The sequence below is a fragment of the Vipera berus genome, assembly GCF_964194415.1.
Source record: "Vipera berus genome assembly, chromosome: 1".
NCBI classification, from domain to species: Eukaryota; Metazoa; Chordata; class Lepidosauria; order Squamata; family Viperidae; genus Vipera; species Vipera berus.
In genome coordinates, this window is record NC_138202.1 from 110,847,506 (window position 1) to 110,867,589 (window position 20,084).

At 44.3% G+C, this 20,084-nt stretch overlaps 1 protein-coding gene across 2 annotated transcripts in view; it reads right to left on the reverse strand.

The window, feature by feature from the left end:
* PNPLA2 (patatin like domain 2, triacylglycerol lipase) overlaps positions 1-20,084 on the reverse strand; it is a 365,554-nt gene that overhangs the window by 311,569 nt on the left and 33,901 nt on the right. For both annotated transcript variants that reach the window (XR_014024546.1, XM_081313172.1), the window contains exons 2-5: positions 16,018-16,250; positions 15,762-15,827; positions 3,622-3,831; positions 2,347-2,407 (exon numbers count right to left, since the gene is read on the reverse strand). Coding sequence is in view for 1 of the 2 variants with exons in the window: in XM_081313172.1 (XP_081169298.1) it covers positions 2,347-2,407; positions 3,622-3,831; positions 15,762-15,827; positions 16,018-16,250 (570 nt within the window). In the remaining variant the exon portion in view is untranslated. The remainder of the gene's footprint in view (positions 1-2,346; positions 2,408-3,621; positions 3,832-15,761; positions 15,828-16,017; positions 16,251-20,084) is intronic.

The following is a 20,084-nucleotide window of genomic DNA, read 5'->3' on the forward strand; positions in this document are numbered from 1 at the left end:
TAGGCTGAGAATGTATCATTATGGTTATTTAATCTTAGCTTATAATGAACAATGGCATGAGTCCCCTTGCGGGTATAAGAAGCATGTTGTTGCCATGACTGAAAACAATTCAGTGAATAAAATGGTTGCATGAGAAAGATTGCACCACTGGGTGGTGCTACAGACAGACAATATATTGCAGTTACAGAATTAGCCAGACAACCTAAGTAAGAGTTTTACAGAATCACATGACTTTCAGTTAGACAAGATGCTCCTTCAATACCACATAGGCATCTCTGAAAGCAGATAGCACCTCTGCCAGGAGAGCGGCAACTAAATAGAGAAAATGTTTTTTTTTGTGTCTGCATTTCTTCCTCTGTAGAGAAAATATGGAAAATATAGTGGCACGTTGCTAGGTTTTCTGAGATTTATAGAACAGCAAAATCCCAAGGATTACATTATGGACTCTAGCCGGCATATTTTTATTTTATTTTTTATTTTAATTCCATTTATATCCCGCCCTTCTCCGAAGACTCAGGGCGGCTTACAAGCTTAGCAGTAGCCTTCATTCTATGTATATGCCTACTTATTAGGGCTTTCACACACACCCCAAGCGGCATTATTACAAAGTCAGCTTAATTGCCCCCAACAATCTGGGTCCTCATTTTACCTACCTGGGAAGGATGGAAGGCTGAGTCAACCTTGAGCCTGGTGGGATGCGAACCTGCACTAATTGCAGGCAGCTGGTGTTACTTAAGGAGGCATCAGCCCACTGCTCCACCAAGGCATATACCGTATATACTTGTGTATAAGCCGACTCGAGTATAAGCCGAGACCCCCAATTTCACCCCCAAAAACTGGAAAAAGTTATTGACTCGAGTATAAGCCGATCCGCCGTTCTGCAAGCCTCCGCCGCCGGCGGAGGCTGGATCCGCGCTCTGCAAGCCTCTGCCGCCAGCAGAGGCTCGATCCGCCATTTTGCAAGCCTGAATACACAGGAATACCCTGTGTGGCCGCGGCTCTCGGGGAAGCCCTGGCTGTCCGCTTCCTCGCTCCACGCTGCCATTCGGGGCCCGCGCATTCCCCGGTCAAATCGCGGCGCCCAGCAGGCGAGGAAACACGCCCGCTCCAGTCGCCCCCCCTTCCCTCAGGAGACGCGAAGCAAGTGACCGCCCGGAGCTTACCGAGGAATTGCGCGCGGCCGAGGCTTCGGTGCTTCCAGGATCGCGCGCACCTCTCCCAAGCCGCCGCCGTCCGGAGACCTGCCGACGTTTGGGGAGGTTTGGGGAGGCGCCCAAACCTCCCCAAACGTCGGCAGGTCTCCGTTCCTCCGCACCCTGCCTGCCTGCTTCTTTCCGCTGCGGAAAGAAGCAGGCAGGCAGGGCGCGGAGGTCCGGAGACCTGCCGACGTTTGGGGAGGTTTGGGGAGGTGCGCGCGCACCTCCCCAAACCTCCCCAAACTTCGGCAGGTCTCCGGACGGCGGTGGCTTGGGAGAGGTGCGCGCGATCCCAGAAGCACCAAAGCCTCGGCCGCGCACAAGTCCTCGGTAAGTTTTTTTGTTGACTGGAGTATAAGCCGAAGTGGAATTTTTCAGCCCAAAAAGTGGGCTGAAAAATTCGGCTTATACTCAAGTATATACGGTATATACAATTTATATACAATTTGAATTGTATATAAATTTGTTTTTACTGTTTTTATCGGTATAATTGATTTTGGTCATATTTTTTGCATACCACCCCATTTCTATAAGAATGCTTTAAAAATATTTTTGAATAAACCGTACAGCAAAAGTTGCATAATACATCGCCATACCTTTCCACAACTTCCATTCAAGGAAGTTTGTCTACAATTTGCTGACCAGTAATATTTCCTATTGTATCTCTACGCAGAAATACAAAATTTGCAGATGCCTACCATTCAAAAAGAAAGCTTTCATTTAAATACATCTCAATTTGGTGCAAGAGCATATAAAACATTGAGTTTGAGTCAAATTGTTTAATAATATAGAACAGAAAAAGAACTAAACTTCAATTAAGCAATAAGCAATATCAGTTTTGGAAATTCACTTTGTAGTAATTTGACTGATCTCCTACCGTTTGGCTTAGTGGGAAAGTTTTTAGTTTTGAAATTTGAGCACTAACATCCCTAAACCATGCATGTACCCAAACAATGTTGTTTTCATCAAAAGGGACTGCAAGTGTTGCACTTTTCCTACACAGCAAAAAGGGACTAGACAGGATGATATTACAGTCATGGGTGGAATGCAAGACAGGCTGTCCTTTTTAATACTCTATTAGAAATAGAGAAAAGAACAGCTGACACGAGATTCACTTTTGCTAGAGAATGCAAAACTATTAAGAGCTTACCATTCTTCTTCAAAAAGTGAAGAGCGTCCCTGTAGCCCTGCTTGCACATTTCCTGGAGAACCTGCAGAGAGAGAGAAGCAGTATGTTACTTACAATTAGCTGTAAGACATCTAAACACTGCACTAGCAGCATGTCCACAGACCCTCAGCAGAGGGAAGAGTCCCTATCTCCAAATGTAACCCTTGGAAGAAAGAGGGACCTCCAATGGAAACCTCTGCATCAGATTTGGCCAGTAATCACTGTGGACTGGGCGTGGTCAGACAGAAACACAGCTGAAGTTGTACTGTTGATTAAGGAAGTTATAGGAAGAGAGGAATGCTATTTCATTTTGCAAAGTGGCCCTAATCCATATTCTCTTGACAAGTTGGGATTAAAGCAAAAGCCACGATTTAACAGAATGGTCACGATAAGGATGGTGTAGCCTCAGGGAAGCCAAGTAAACGTGTCAGGTCCGATCCCCAAATGGAACTTCATGTGAAAAGATAGAATTGGTGAAAGTCTTCTTTCTCCATGGGGAAGAAAGAAACTCAATAAAGTTTCTGCCAGTTCTGCCGACGTTCCCCCCCCCATTTTTCTGCCATTGGAATGACACAGCTGCCCTCCAGCGGCAGTGTTTCCAAACTGCCAAAGGCTTATTGTCCCATGACTTTTCAGCATGAGCCAACTGAACAAGTGGTCTTCAGCACCTTCTAAAGGGAAAAGCTGAGCTTCTGGAACTCTTTCCGATCTCTCTGCTAGCACGACAGGAAGAATTTATATTTTCCTCTTGCATCAAAGTCATGTGTTGCATCTGTTTTCTCAACATGTTAATTCTGTATGTGATGTGTGTGCACTGGCAAGTACAGGCATTCCTTGCTCCACTAAAGACAGGGACTTACCTCCAACAGAGGATTCTGCTACTATAAAAATGCAGGCTAACTGTACTGGGAAGTCATGAGAGGGACTGGCAGTAGATTAGCTACTTCCTAAATCAGAAATTTCCTAAAGTACTACAAAGTATGAAAGATAGAAAAGTCAACAACAATGATGTCAATACTGTATCAATCTGCCATGGGATGAAGGCCTCTTTACTGAAGATTATTAGTCGTAATTTTCTTTGCTGGTCCAGTGCAGCCTGGTACTGTAAATAGTCACCCAGCTGGCTTCAATGCCTAAGTGAAGCTTAGAACCTGAATTTCACACTCTTAGTTCAGTGCCTTAACTGCTATATCATACTGGCTCTCAGTTTATTGAAATAAAATACTGAAAGTGTCTATTATGGTGGAGAGGGCTTACCTGGGGCTCTGGAGGAAATAGGGCTTTTGAAAGGCGGTACAAGTTGCGCAGATTAAACTGAATGCTGGTATTGGTGATTCTGAGTTCATGAATGTTGGTGGAACTATCCCGTGGACAAATATCACTCTCCCCAGAGAAAGGGGATACAGTGATGGTGTTCTTCAACTCATATCGAGGCAGGTTGTCAGAAATCCCTCCATCAACATATCTCTGGGGGGAAAAGAAAATATGTTAGCTTTTTTTCCCCCCTCTGAATTTTTTTATTAGTCCTCAGTCTGTTCTTCCTCAGATCTCTAAATGCACATAGATCACGGATGTCAAACTCGCCACGTCACATGCCGTGTCGCGACGTATCGTGACTTTTTTCGCATTGCCGGACGTGGGTTGGGCGCACCTCCGCATGATGCAACCGGTCCGCGGGCCGGCAGTTTGACACCCCCGACACAGACAGTTGAAAAGGCAATGGCGTGTATAGTTATTTGGTTATATAGTACAGCAGACATGTCAAACACAAGGCCCGGGGGCCAGATCCGGCCCGCGAAGTGGTTTCATGTGGCCCGTGAAGCCATCCTGGAAACAGTGAGGGAACGGCCCCCACTGTCTTCGCCCTGGCCCAGAGACCCTCCTTCTGCCAGAAACCCTCAGATCTGTCCCACTCCTGCCCGGGCCCCCATAGGCCCCCTTGATGCGAACGATGTAGAGCTGGCCACGCCCACCCAGTAGGCCATATGCACTCTAGCCACGCCCACCCAGTAGGCCACGCCCACCCTGGCCATACCCACCCGGCCCCCTGAGGGCAACCGCAATGCTGATGCGGCCCTCAATGAAATTGAGTTTGACACCCCTGTAGTACAGCTTATTAGCACATCAAGCAAAACCACCCCTGGGAGGAGGGAAGGTTGAGCAAATGATAAAACATTAATTGACACAAACATCTGCTTTTGCATGGCAAGGTATGTTGCAATGCAAGTATAAAAAGACCTATCTTGCACCATCACCTCACAATACATCAATCATCATTTGGGTCATTATAGTAAGGAATGTACAATTAGGGAACCAAGAAATCAAGGGAAGTAAGATTTTTTTTTCACTCCTCAATAAATCACTACATATTTCTGCAATTCTAGTGAACGAGGTCCTGTTTTACTAATCCTGTTTTATCTAGTAGGGTGTAGGATTGGGTAGCTTCTGAATTCTGTTCTCAAATGAAAAATAAGATGAGGAAGAGGTGATGAAAGCATTTTTCTGAAATAATGAGTAGTCCCCACCCTTCTCTTATTATTAGCAACTTTATGTAAATAAATAAACAAGCAAGCAAGCAAATAAATAAATCCTTCTTTTTTAAAAAAAAATCCATGGCCTTTCACTTATGTTCCAGGAAGTAACAAAAAGCTCATGCTGACCTCCTCTACAGATTCCAGGCCACAAAAATGACAACAAATTAAACAAAAAATATGGTACTCTACAAGCTTTTTCTATCTTGTGCACATACTGCACAAACCCACAAATACAGAGACAGGGTACTTTTACACTGCGCATGAGCTTCAGATTCTTGTATAACCTTCTAATGGCCCCAGCCTTTTCCTCCATTTGGCTAGTACAGACTGAAATGGGGGGGGGGGGGAAGTATCCAAGCAACCATGGTTTGATGTTGTGCTTGAACCTCACACTGTAGTTATTCTTAATTGTGGATAAAAACAAATGTGGGCAAGATTAATCTCTCCGCTATTGTTGTGTTTAAACAGAAGCATAGCCTTCCAAGTTCCTCTTCCTGTTTCAACAATGGAGGATCAGACAGATAAGCAGCACACATATCTGACTCAAAGCCATTCATTTTTCTATAATGAGGCATATTTGATTCATCACTGCATCTGAATGTGTTATGTATCCAGGTGCAGGCATCTGCATAGCAGCAGCCACCAGGGGGCATTGGCCTGGACGGTTTTGGAGGGAAACCCAGTTTTGGCGGGAAACCTAGGGCCAACCCCATTGGCCAGCCGCCTACCTGGCCAGGTATATAAGGAGGCCAGGTAGCCCTTGTTCTCCAGTACGACCCCCCCACACACAATAAAGAGCTGAACTCGTACTCCGGCTGGCGTCTCTTCCTTGCGTCGGACCCACTACATTACAGTGGCAACGAAGGTGGGATACTAGGGGGAACGCACCACGAGCTGAAGGAAAAGAAGCATCTTTTCCTTTTTTTCCCCCGATGCGACCACCAGCCACCGCGAGCAGCACAGACCAACACCGGTCACTGCATCCGCGACGAACACCAGCAACCGCGACAACTGACCTAGTAATGGCACGGACCGGACAACCCCGCGAATTCGACACCCACCACCCGGAGAAATGGGCCTGATACCTGTCACACGCTGAGCTGTACATGCGGTTCAACCAAATCTTGGAGGACGGCTCAAAGGCGGCCGCCCTGCTCTGCATAGGGGGACCTGCACTTCTCAAGGTCGCTGCAAATGTGTTTGCCCCGGAGGCCATCGATACCGTCTCTTACCGGGACCTCGTGGCCAAGCTAAACGCCAACTTCCGACCCCGGTTGTCCAAACTGGCTTCGAGGTCGCAGTTCGAGAAGAGGGACCAGCGTCACGGCGAGTCTGGGGCCGAATACATTGCCGCCCTGTGAGAAGCCGCTGTCACCTGCAAGTTTTCGAACCTAGAGGAGCGGCTACAAGACAGGCTGGTCTGCAGCCTACGAGACATGAGGCTGCAGGAGCGCCTGTTTGCAAAGGAGGAAGTCTCACTCCAGGAGGCCCAGGACGCCATCCTGGCCCACGAAGCGGCCTGCGGGGCCGTCCAGGCCGTTCAAGAGTCCAGAACCGGCAGCCAGTCGGCCAGCATCCACCAGCAAGTCGTAGCAGCCGAGGAGGACGAACGAAGCATCGACCTCCTCCGGCGGAAATCAACCACCGACCAACGAGGTGGGCGCCAGGACAACCCCAAACCGGCCAACAACTCACAGAAGTGTGCAGGCTGTGGCGGAAACCATGTGCGCAGTTCCTGCAAGTTCCGGTCAGCCACATGTCGGGCCTGCAAGAAGACAGGCCACATAGCCGTGGTCTGTCATAGCCGCCGTGCCCAAGAGGAGATCCACGAGCTGCGCCGGGAGGAGTCGCCATTGAGAGGTACTGGGGCCCCGATCCAAATTAAAATTGGCCATATCAAGAGCCGGCTGGGTGTACACCACACGGGTAGCCGCCGGCTGCTCAGACCCAAAATTAGACTAACAATCTGCTTGCAGGGTGTCCCCTGCAGCATGGAGCTTGACTCCGGATCAGCGGTCTCCATCATTTCGGACGAGACCCTTAACTATATTAATAGCCGGAGCAAGCAGCGGATTCAATTGCGGCCCTCAAATTTAGCCCTGACCGACTTCCAAAACTCGCCAGTCAAGGTAAAGGGGGAGGCCACCGTTTCCGTGGGGTTTAAGAGTTGCGAAGGGCACTTGGAGGTCGTAGTGGTAGAGGGCCGGAGAGCCAGCCTAGTCGGCCTAGACTGGTTTGAGGCTCTGGGAATCACAGTCTCCGGAATCCACCGGATCCAGGGGGAATCCATCGAGGCCGTCTGCGAGGAGTTCGCAGACGTCTTCGATGGGAAGCTGGGCAGGTACACAGGCCCCCCATCTCCCTCAAGTTGAACCCGAACATTTCCCCCGTTAGGGTCAGGCCGCGGCAAGTCCCCTTCGCGCTCAATCACAAGATCAAGTGCGAACTGGATAAGCTGGTGGCCCAGGGAATCTTAGAGCCCGTAAACGGGGGAGAGTGGGAGACCCCGATAGTCACCCCACTTAAGGCCAACGGGGAGGTGAGGATCTGCGCCGACTACAAGTGTTCGGTGAACCGCGCCCTAAACCCGCACGCTTACCCGGTCCCCACGGTCAGCCACGTTCTCGCTTCCCTCCAAGGCGGCGCCATCTTTGCAAGGCTCGATCTTGCGCAGGCGTACCAGCAACTCACGGTTACCAGGGCAACAGCTGACACTCAGACGATAGTGACTCACAGGGGAGCATTCAGGGTAAACAGGCTGCAGTTTGGGATCAGCGTAGCTCCAGGCATTTTTCAGGAAAACATGGAGAAAATGCTCAGGGGCATCCCAGGAATCTGCCCTTATTTTGATGACGTCCTGATTGCAGGAGCATCAGCAGAAGAGCTGGCAGGTAGGCTGAGGGAGGTACTATCCAGGCTGCGCACTGCTGGCCTCAAACTAAAGAGGGAAAAGTGCAGCATTGGTGTTCCTTCCACGGAGTTCCTGGGATTCAGGGTAGATGCCAAGGGGATCCACCCCACAGAGTCCAAGGTAAGGGCAATCAAACTGGCACCCACACCCAGGAACAAGGCAGAGCTACAGGCATTCCTGGGCCTGCTCAACTTCTATCACACCTTCCTGCCCCACAAGGCAGCCATTGCAGAACCACTGCACAGGTTATTGGACAAGAAGGCAGCATGGGTCTGGACCTCCGTCCATGATCAAAGTTTCAGGGCTTCAAAAGCACTACTGTCTGACAAGTCCACAGTAACACACTTCATCGAAACAAAGCCCATATGCATTGCATGCAATGCATCCCCTTATGGCGTGGGCGCAGTGCTAAGTCACCTCGAGCCTAATGGGGCTCAAGTTCCCATACCCTACTATTCCAGGACGCTGTCTGGAGCAGAGAGGAACTACGCCCAAATAGATATGGAAGCCCTGGCAATCGTGGCAGGAATTAAGAAGTTCCACGATTATCTGTATGGCAGGGAGTTCACCGTCTACACAGACCACAAACCACTCCTAGGCCTGTTCACAACAGACAAGCAGACACCCCAAATTCTATCTCCCAGAATGCTCCGGTGGTCCATCTTCCTTGCAGCTTACAATTGCAAGCTGGTGCACAAGCCAGGGAAGGAGATGGGCCACGCAGACGGTCTAAGTAGGCTACCCATAGACACCACAGAACCAGACCCGGCCCCAGCAGCACAGATCCTAGCTCTGCAGGAACTATCTGAATGCCCAGTACATGCCAAGGACATTGCAACCAGCACAGCCTCTGACAACATCATGAGCAGGGTACACTCATGGGTTTGCACGGGGTGGCAGGACAAGTCCCCGGGGCCTGAATTCCAGGCCTACTTCGCCAGGCGACACGAGCTCTCCACGCACCAGGGTTGCCTCCTTTGGGGAAGCAGGGTCATCATTCCCACAGCAGTCCGGGCCAGGGCACTGGAAACCTTACATGAGGGACATCCGGGTGTGGTTAGGATGAAGGCACTGGCCAGAAGCTACCTATGATGGCCAGGGCTGGACAAGGACATTGAGGAACGGGTCAAGGCCTATTACACATGCCAGAGATCCAGGCCAGAAATGCCCCACGCCCCAGTACACAGGTGGGAGGCCACACACACACCCTGGTCCCGCATTCACATCGACTATGCGGGGCCTTTCCAGGGCCAACTGTTCTTAGTGGTAGTGGACAGCCACTCTAAGTGGCTGGAGGTAGTCCCTGTTCCCAACATGACCTCGGCAAGGACAATCCAGGTGCTCAGAGCCCTCTTTGCCACACACGGCCTCCCAGAAGTCATTGTATCCGATAACGGGCCTCAGTTTACCGCTAATGATTTCCAGGCATTCTTGAAGGCGAATTGGATTAGACACGCCACCTCCGCGCCCTTCCACCCATCAACTAATGGGCAAGCTGAACGGATGGTAAGGACGACCAAGGACGCACTCTGGCGCATCATCAGCGGGGACTGGCATCACAGACTGGCAAAATTTCTGCTCACCCAACACACCACACCATGCGTGGAAGAGCCCAGCAGAACTACGATGGGGACGGCGCCTCATCACCAAGCTTGACCGTTTGCACCCTGACTGAGTGGCAGCAGAGACGGACAGGCCTGCATCACACAGGGTACTCAATGTGGGGGACCTGGTTTGGGCAAGGAACTACAGGGCAGGACACACATGGATTCCAGGGACAGTGGTTGACAAAACGGGGCCTCTATCCTACATCGTAGGGGTGGAGGGGGATTGACACATCAGGCGTCATATTGACCAGCTCAGAGGAAGGGTCCCTGAGTGCACAACACACGCCCAACCTGACAACCACACCGCAGAAGAGGCCAGACCAACTGGAAACCACACGGACCCTGAACCTGAGGAAGATGGCCTCCTACAGTCAGCCCTGCAGCAGCAGCAGGGCATCATCAGTGGCAGAAACCTGGCAGCCAGACTTAACCAAGCGCAAGAGCACCGCGAGCCAGAGAGGCTGGGCCAGGGAGAAGCCACACCCAGACGGTCCACCAGACCCCACAGGACACCTGCGTACCTAGCAGACTATGTGTGCAAGTGACCCCCAATACATTGTTATACATTATGCATGCATTGTACATAGTTATGTGTGTTATAGTTATAAGGAGGTTCTTCTCTAAGGGGGGAGGGGTGTTATGTATCCAGGTGCAGGCATCTGCATAGCAGCAACCACCAGGGGATGTTGGCCTGGATGGTTTTGCCGGGAAACCCAGTTTCGGCGGGAAACCTAGGGCCAACCCATTGGCCAGCCGCCTACCTGGCCAGGTATATAAGGAGGCCAGGTAGCCCTTGTTCTCCAGTACGAACCCCCCCACACACACAATAAAGAGCTGAACTCGTACTCCGGCTGGCGTCTCTTCCTTGCGTCGGACCCACTACATTACAGTATGAATCACACTGGGCTGTATGAGATAGCATAATTCTTTCAGTTCTGCACAAACTTAGTTCTGTCTGGTTTGGGTGAGTGGTTATTAGGCAGTTCCCTTTTCCGTTGGCCCTAAATAAGAGTTTAATGCTATCAGGAGTTGCACTTAATGTATTACAGAATACAGTCACATGCAATACAGATAACTGCTTATAGAAAAAGAAAAACTAATACCCAGAATATGACCACATGAAAAACAAAACAATGCCAAGCTTGGGGAGAAATAATTTACATGGAAAAACTAGCCCTGTAGTAAGGTAAGGTAAAGGTAAAGGTTCCCCCGCACATGCGTGCTAGTCGTTTCCGACTCTAGGGGCCGGTGCTCATCTCCGTTTCAAAGCCGAAGAGCCAGCGCTTGTCCGAGGACATCTCCGTGGTCATGTGGCCGGCATGACTAGACGCCAAAGGCGCACGGAACGCTGTTACCTTCCCACCGGAGTGGTCCCTATTTTTCTACTTGCATTTTTACGTGCTTTCGAACTGCTAGGTTGGCAGCAGTTCGAAAGCCCTGTAGTAATCATATCTAAATGCAAGAAAAATCATCCCATTTACTATGTTGAGATGATTTACTGATGCTATAGTTTCAAAACCAAGCCAGCTTCTCCATTATATACATTCCTACAGCTCAGGAAGCAATAACATTTATTGTATAATAGATATCCCATTTGGAATTCTAAAATTTCAGAATCAGTACCATGGCTTAAATGTAAAGAGCCACCAATTTGCTAAAGCTGACAAAATAGCCATGGCCCCTTTAATTTCAAATATCCATAATGACCAGTGGAACATATTAACCAATGACATCAACATGTTTGACCGCCAGAGATCAAGAGAGTGTTTCTCCAGAGGGCAAAGATATAACTTGCTGTACTTAAGCGGCTCTGGAAGGAAAACAATATGTCCAGAAGACACTCAGTAAGAACTTTTCCCCACTGTTGAGTTAAAATACTATCCATCCATTCTTGAGTCAACAGAAACTTATACAGACCAATATGTATCCTTCCTCTACTGCTCCTGTTCTGACCTACTGCTAAATAAATGGTCCTGTTCAGATTTTGAATGTACTGGATGTGATAGGCAAAGCAATTGAGTCTTCCAACTTCACTGCCCAACTCTCTTCAATACATCACCAGCTTAGGGGAAGATCATCTGCCAATCATGATGGTGCAGCAGAGAAAGGATGTGTTTTGGAAATAATGTTTTGTTGTCGTATCTCAAGACTCCTTTTTGTGTTTCTCCTCCTACCCTTCATTCTGTAGTAATTCAAGCTGAATTATTATTTTTTTTAAATGGAACCACAAAAAGATATGACTAAGCAGCAGCATTTTTATTTAGAATCTGCCTGGGTAGAACTGGGTATTGAAATTAGAAAACCAAAATCAAGTGTTTTTCCTTTTTGTTTTTCCCCACTGGCAACATTCTAAGCAGAGAATTGTTCAGGGTGGATAGATGGGTGAGCATTTCCATTATTCCACTGTTAGACAGTTTAAGAGTTAGCAGTTTACTATGTTGCTAGCTAAGCAGGTTAATGCTATCGAGACCAAAAGAAAAACGGTAGGCCTGCATCAAATCTAGAATAGCCTGTAAATACCTCTCTGATCCCAACTAAGGACAAAACAGTATCATTCTAGAAGTGATAAAACAAATCTATTTTTAAAAATGTATCTTTCACTCCAACTCACAATAGTCTACAGCAAAACTGAATCTCAAGTGTATCAAATGATGCAAATATTAAAAATAGAGGAAAGTTCAAAGTGGAGTGGAAATCAACTGGAAGAGGAGGAAGAAGAAGCACACCATGTTTTCCAGCAACCAGCTTGTTCATATAATGTTCTGAAAAGCCAGTTCCAGGAAGCACAGTACGTTACTATACATTAGCTACTAGGTGGACAATTACGGTTGGAACATCCACTACCAAAATGTTTGCACTAATGCTAAGAACAGTTTCTGCTTTGTTCCTTTTCAAAACCTCTACATTTATACTTTAATCAAAGAATAACAGCTGAATCGATAGAAGAGGCAGCCAGCTTAAAATCCTATATATATATTTTCTTTTACTTCATATTTTTACATATCAGGAACAGAATCTGGCTAGATGGTGAAATTGTCTGTGGGTTGGGTGATGTTGGTAGTGGGCCTAACTGCCCTTTCCAAGCCCTACCCATACTGACATCATGCCAATTATTGGGAGCTGACTTTTTAGGTTGCTGGAGCATCTTGAATTATAGGTAGCCTTTGACATACAACCACAATTGGGCCCAGAATCTTAGTTGTTGAGCGAAGCAGTCATTAAGCAAGATGTCCATATGACTGATTCGTTCAATGATCACAAGCCCAGCTTTCCCAGTTGCAGTTGTTAAGCAGACAGAGCAAAACAGCATCTTACCTCAGGAGAGCAGGCAGCTGGTCTCCATGCATGGAAGGGAATTCCTGCACTGGGGTGGAGAAATAAAGCTTGGCTCTTCAGGAGCTTTGTTTCTGCAGCCTAACAAAGGATTCCTCTCCTCCATTCACAGAGGGGAAATCTTTTGGCAGGCAGCAGCAGTAGCTTGCAATTTCCCTACTGATTTACCCATTAAATTTCTGTGGAACCTAGCAGAGAGGACTTCGAATCATGATCACATGATCACAGGGCACTTGGCAAGTAACCATGAGTTTAAATCAATTGCCAAGCACCCAGATCATTATCACATGATCATGGGGGGAAGCAGTGGAGCCTTTCCAAGTCATTGTAACATCAAACTGTTATTAAGCAATCAAGGACTTCCTGTATGAACTTGTCTTTGGTTCCCACTTAACTATACCATTGACTAGTCAAGATCAAGTGAGTTGCAGCTTCAAAGCAATTCAAACATCTTCAAAATAGGGACTCTCCTAGGATTCCAATGCAAAGATATGCTACCTATATTAATATCTTCCCTCCTGCACTCACCCAAGGTTTCTTGCACTATTCACCCTTCCTTATTGCCGTAGAAGTCAACTTGGAGATTTCAGAACAGTTGTGATCTCTAACCTATCTCATTGGGCTTTTATTGAGGGGAAATAAAATATTGCTACATAATTTTTCTTGAGCTCCTGGCAGAAAGGCAGGATAGTAAGTTAGCCAAATAAAATATAAGATATCTTTGTTTGTACTGTATGTCTCTTTGTATGAACTGGCACAACAGAGTAACTAAGAGGCAGAACTATTTCACTTTTCTCTTAACTAGCCGGCTTTCCTCCCATGAAGTTCTTAATGTAGCTACGTAGGCTTAAGTGGTCAGATGTTTTCAAGTTCAGCTGTCCATTTTTAATGTGGTAATAATAACACTGATCACCCTTGAAATGGCTATGGCTTGCTTAGTATCTATGTTTTACAGACAGTGTTGATGCTAGAGCACTGACTATGCAGCTAACAGTGAAAAAGCACGAGAACCCTACCGTAAAGTATCTTTTCAAGCAGAAGGACTGGAAATGGGAAAGACCCATTACTGTCAAAGAAACAGCCCAGGTTTCTGACTTTTGATGAAAGAGGGCCAATTGACAATATGCCCCTGGAAGGCTCCGTGTAGGGGTTTTCTCTGAACTGACGGTTTTTCAACTTACTAACAGAAGGAACATGTATTCCTTTAGTTTATAGGACTCTCCTAGGTTAGGGAAAGTCCTAGAATCACCCCATAAGATCTTCCATATAGTATTGATCTGCAAGAAGCTTCAGGCGCTGAGCTTTGGAGCATCTGGTGAGCGATTTAGCTCGGTGTGTGTGTGTGTGTGTGGCTGCAATCACTTTATTGTTGAAAAAGCAGCTGTCTGGGAATTTATTTTTCAAATGGACTGTGATATATGTATTTGAAAGTTTTAACATAAAATGGGTTCGACAATGTTTTTTTCTTTATTATAATGCTTAATTCCTAAAGCTTGTAAAATATTAAAAGTATATTTGAAAGTATCTATGTTAAGAGGTAAAAAAATAGGGATCACTACGGTGGGAAGGTAACAGCGTTCCGTGCGCCTTTGGCGTCTAGTCATGCTGGCCACATGACCACGGAGACGTCCTCGGACAAGCGCTGGCTCTTCGGCTATGAAACGGAGATGAGCACCGGCCCCTAGAGTCGGAAACGACTAGCACGCATGTGCGGGGGAACCTTTACCTTTATGTTAAGAGGAAGTTTAAAAAACATATTAGAATTTGTTGATTTTACAAATATTTTTTTAAAAAGTTGTTTTAAAATGGATGTAAAAAAGTTTAAGACTAGAAAAACTGAAAAAATACAGTGAATTTTGCTAATATAAATGATGATAATCTATAACAATTAATAATAGCAAATATATATTATTTTCCACAGCAAAGAAAAAATACAGAGATGATTAAATTGATTCCTTTATTCAAAGAAAAGAATATATCTAATTTTGTTTTTATTTGGAAACCACTTCTAGATTTTGAGCTCATGATGGAAAAATGAAAATTTGGTTTTGCTAATTAGATAAGTTTGTTGTTATAGAAATGGCTAGTATATATTATTGTATCAAAATAAAAAGTTGAGGTTTTAATGTTATTATCTTCTATTATGCTAAAGAAATTTGGAAATCAATACCATTTTTTTCCTTTTTCCCTTTTTACTCACCACTCTCTCTTTTTTCCTTTTCCCAGCCACCAGTTCCCATTATTTTTATTTTCCTTTGTATTTTATATTCTGATAAACTAATTGAAAGTTTGCCCCCCCAAAAAAACCCCCAAAACCATTCCAGGTTTCTCTCCAATTCCTAGCAGAAAATTTTTTATTTTCTGCTTTGGCACACCTTTTTTTTTTAACCAAGTTTTAAAACAAACTCATGGCAATGCTGAAGACCCTGTTATGGTCATTGAGGGCTGCCTTTATGACATCAAAGTCCCAGGTTTGGTCATTGACATCATAGTCCAGGTAGCTCTTCAACTTTTTTTTGTGGCAACAGGTCTTTCCTCCAAAACTGTTGTTCAGTACTTACTCAACAAAGAAAAGCAAACATTTGAGAACAACACATTTTGGTTTCCTTAAACCTAAGTTAAATTTTGCTAAAGATACATTATGCCTATAAACATTATGGTCCAGAAACACATAAGTGATACTACAAATAATACTGTTTCTTTTCTTCTTTCCCTCTTTTTTTTGAAAAAGTCCTGTTTTCTCCCCTAAGTTTTTTGTTTTTCCCCTTCCAAATATCAGATTTCTTATGCTTGATCTCAGAAATCAAGAAAAAACCCCACTCCTTTGAGAATAATTTGATTACAACTGTATATTGTTATGATCATTTTTCCAGAATTATGCAGCATATTATGTCACCTTCCCTAGTCTCCGAGTTTCCTCTTTCCCTCTTGATGAAGCAGGAAAAACTGGAACAGGCTCTTGTTGTACAATACCAAACGGCTGAAAGTTAAAACATCCTGGTGCTGACTTACCACTCCTTGAAGACTTGGAGGGATCAGGCCACAGTATACTGGAATGAAAGTGCTGCAGACACATGCCTGGGAGAGAGATGGGGAAACATCGTGTGAAATAAGTGAACTGACTAGAGAAGCCTGCAGTATTTGCAGAGAAGGAAGGAAGGAAGGAAGGAAGGAAGGAAGGAAGGAAGGAAGGAAGGAAGTTCCTGGGAGATAGGCATTTATGGCTTCATGTTCAAAGCTCCTAGAATGCCCTAAAGCTACAACTTGCCTGGACAAGCTCTTCTTTGGAGTTGAACTCTGATAATATGACATTTTCTCCATCCGAAACTCGGGTTAATGAAATGCCCAAACGTCCGTTGGCCAACTCATGTGCATTGCTTGATAAAGTTTTATACAAGCAGGCACGGATGATTTTCACCAGGTTGAAGGATGGGTGTAAAGGGCCAAGAAACCTCTTCCGGGCCTCTTTGGAAACATGGATGATATTTGCTCCAGCATCACCTAGGATGAAGAAAATAATATAAATTTTAAATTAGGGATAAGGCAACATGTACATAAAATTTTAATTCAAAAGTAGCTTAGTCTCATTTTTATTTTTAAATGTTTGGATTTATATCCCACTTTTTCCCACAATTTCAATGTAATTTATATGGGGAGATTTCTGTTCATTTTAACAATGACTCTGCAGCAAAGATTGGAATAAGAGATGGTGTCCACGCTTGAGAGTGAATTTGATGTGGAATTTCCCAGTTTTAACCCAACTGCTTAACTATTAAATGACATTGGTTCTAAGTTCACTGAACCATGGAATTAAGGTACAAACTGAGATTTGCACATTGCATAGAACCAAAATCAGTTATGGCTTTGCATGTTGTGTGAAGCAGGCCATGGATTGTAGCCATCCATTGTCAAAATCACTATTTGGTAAATTTATTTTATTGTATTTGGCTTGAAGAGTTCCTGGTTCCTGAAAAATTGTACATCATAAACACCTCAAGAGATATCTAGGCAGCACTAATCAACATCCCAAAAGTTATATATTTAATATAATACACATGCATCCAGACTACATATATTTTTTTATATTTTAATCTCTTGATTTAAAAATTAGATACCTTAGTCTAAGTGGACATTTATATTCCTCACTAAAAAATTTTTAAAAAAAATCAAAGTAATGTTGAAGTTCTCAAAGGCATACCTAGTTCTTTCTTTATATTGATAGAATCCTTTCTAATGCTAAAGTTATGCCCTCAGACTCCCTCGCCATAAAATGTGGCCCAAATATTGATAGAATATTAAAGTGATAAATATAACATTCATAATTTTCTAAGGATCATTCATTTAACCTGTAAAATACTTAACAGGAAGCAGATTACAATATAATTCTCTTTTATCCAAAATAGATATCCTCAATCACAGTAGATTCCATTCTGCTCATATTTTTTGGCACCAAGAGTGTAAAAAATGTTGTATATGGTTCTACATTATACTCAAGAAAAACTACCTAGCACATGTTAATTGGACATGATGTAAATTAAACATCTAAATAAATTGCTTTGGGGAAAACATCAAGAAATATGGTTTCCCTAAAAGTATAGATCACTTGTCAGGTTTTCCATCTTGAACTCAGGAGTACATCACAGATTTGATACCACTGAACAAATCTTCTAACCCATTGACAATGTGTTAACTATTAAACATAGCACTGTTTTCAGGACAATGTTGTTGTGCTGCCCAAAGTTCTCTTTATCAGCCATCTCTGAGCTGGGAAAATTATCTCATTGCTATTTGACCTTTTCCCCTAAGACCATAGTTGTTTATCTTACACTGTGTTTCCTGCTCATCATAAAAATATACTCAAGGTTAAGCAGAGCTCAACTGACTGTGCTATAATGAGTTATGGTATTTTTTTCTTAATTGGTAGCCAACTTTCCCAAGACACATGCCTTTCAATCAAATGCCATGCCTAAAAGTCAGCAACAGTCACCTGACCTAAAGCATGACTGCATAGTTTTATTATGGGGTTTTGTGCTTTCAAGTTAGATTGGATTCCTGACAACTATCTGTACAAGTAGTGCTTAAAAGTTTCGAATTTTCAATATTTCTGCATACATATGACCTAAAATGTGGTAAGTTCTCCACACAAGTCCTAAAACTAGATAAAGAGAACCCAATTAAACAAATTAAGTCAAGAGAATGTCCAAGTTTATATATTTGTGTATGTCAAAATTACAGGAATCGCTAGGATTATCAGCTCATTTGAAGGGGAAATTAAAGTCAGCTGTTTCAGTCAATGGGACTGGAAGATTGAGTGAGCCAAGCCCTGTTCTAAATAGGGGCCATCAATTCTATTGCTTGTTCTACTCTGTTTCTTGTTGGTTCCAGCAAATTTCAAATGAGCTTGAAATTAGGAGAAGGAAAATTTCCATGTGTACGCAATGATCAACAATTTAATCCCATGACAATGAAATTGCAGCATCTTTCAACAACCAAACCTGCTTCTTTGTTTATTTGAAATGGAAACTAGTAGCAATTATTTTTTTCATGAATCTCTCTCTTTAATTAAAATAAAAGAGAATAATGTTTAAACTGGGACAGTTGTTAAACAAAAAATAATTGCACACCTTTTTATTATCAAGCGCTCTAGAAGTACACATATAGAAATCAGAGAGCAATTGCTTCATTCTTGGCCTCCCCTCTCAACTGGAGTGGGTCAGAGGCCTGATGGTAGAAAAACAAGGAGACACCCATTTTCTCATTTCCTCTGGGGTACTCTAGCTAAAACTCTTGCTGAAATGTGTGTCCACAGAACTTTCTTCTAGCAGCTTTCTGGGTCTTCCATGTGGTTTTTCACAAACTGTAGATGGGCAGTGACTTTTTCTTTGCCATCCTGTCAAGCACAGCATTGTTGTTCATTGTCTTCCTGATGGTAATCTCATAACACTGAGATTTGCCAATGCAAAAGAAGTCTCTAGGTCAGGGGTAGGCAACCTTGGCTCTTTTATGACTCATGGACTTCAACTCCCAGAATTCCTGAGCCAGCATAGCTGGCTCAGGAATTCTGGGAGTTGAAGTCCATGAGTCATAAAAGAGCCAAGGTTGGCCTACCCCTGCTCTAGTTCCTTGGATGATAACCTGGGGTTTTGTTGTTGTTGTTTGAAACTTACACATCTTGCTCTTGGTGTAACTTTTCTTCATTGACCACTTTCAGGATGGGTAACATTGGTGTTGAGTTGACTCTATTTGTACACAATCTGTTGATAATGGACTGGTGGAGTCCAAACACTTTGGCAGTAATTTAGTAACCTGGGTGAGCATTTTTCAGAGGTCCCCACAAATCTCTTTGTGCTTCCATACGCATCCACATGCCTATGTGGTGAAGGTCAGACTTTGAGAATGAATAGTCAGAATTCTACTCTTTAAATAAGACAGGACCTCCCACACTCACCCCTGATTATCTTCCCAGTGAAACACTTGACTCTAATTTCCCCTTCAAATAAACTGATAATACCGGAGCCTCACATATTTTGCCATATATGTAATTCTGAACAATTTTCCTCAATAAAGGAACAAGTATGTTTTTGACTCATATGTTTTATTGGGTTCTCCTTCATCTAGATTTAGGACTTGTATGGAGAACACATCACATTTTTAGGCCGTGCTTATGCAGAAATATTGAAAATTCAAAAGGGTTCACACATTTCTAAGCACCACTGTGTGTCTCTAGGACAACAATCAACTGACTTCTTCATTTTCAGTCCATCGAGTCATATTGATTATGATCCATGCATTGGATTGTGTCCACTGAGAACTGGATGAATATACATGAAAATAAGTAAATAAATACTGGATTATTTAGGCGAAGCTATGTGCAACATCTGGATGCACTCGAATGACATATATCACAGTTAAACAGCCCAACCCATATACAGTAGCCAAGTTATACTTTTAATAGTTGGATTGCTAGGATGTAACACAAATCTATCGCCAAAGTAAGAGAAGTCAGAAAAGAAAATGAACAGCTTCTCTTCACCGAATATGCCGGAGGGAGCTTGGCTTTGTAAAATAATAAGAGATGCTTCAGTTATTGAAAGCACATCATTCTGTAACCTTGGCCAGTGCCAAAATAGCTTTGCAAATTGGATAGTTAAAGATAGAACTTCAGTCTTCCTAGAAGAGAGCCCAATGTTGATGTCCTGCCAAAAGGGGACTGGGTTTCTCCAGATGAATCCAAAGAGAACAACAGCGCTGAAGATAACTCAACATGCCCAGTAACCTCGGAAAATGCCATGTATGTGCGCGCACACACACTCACACACACACACACAAACAAAC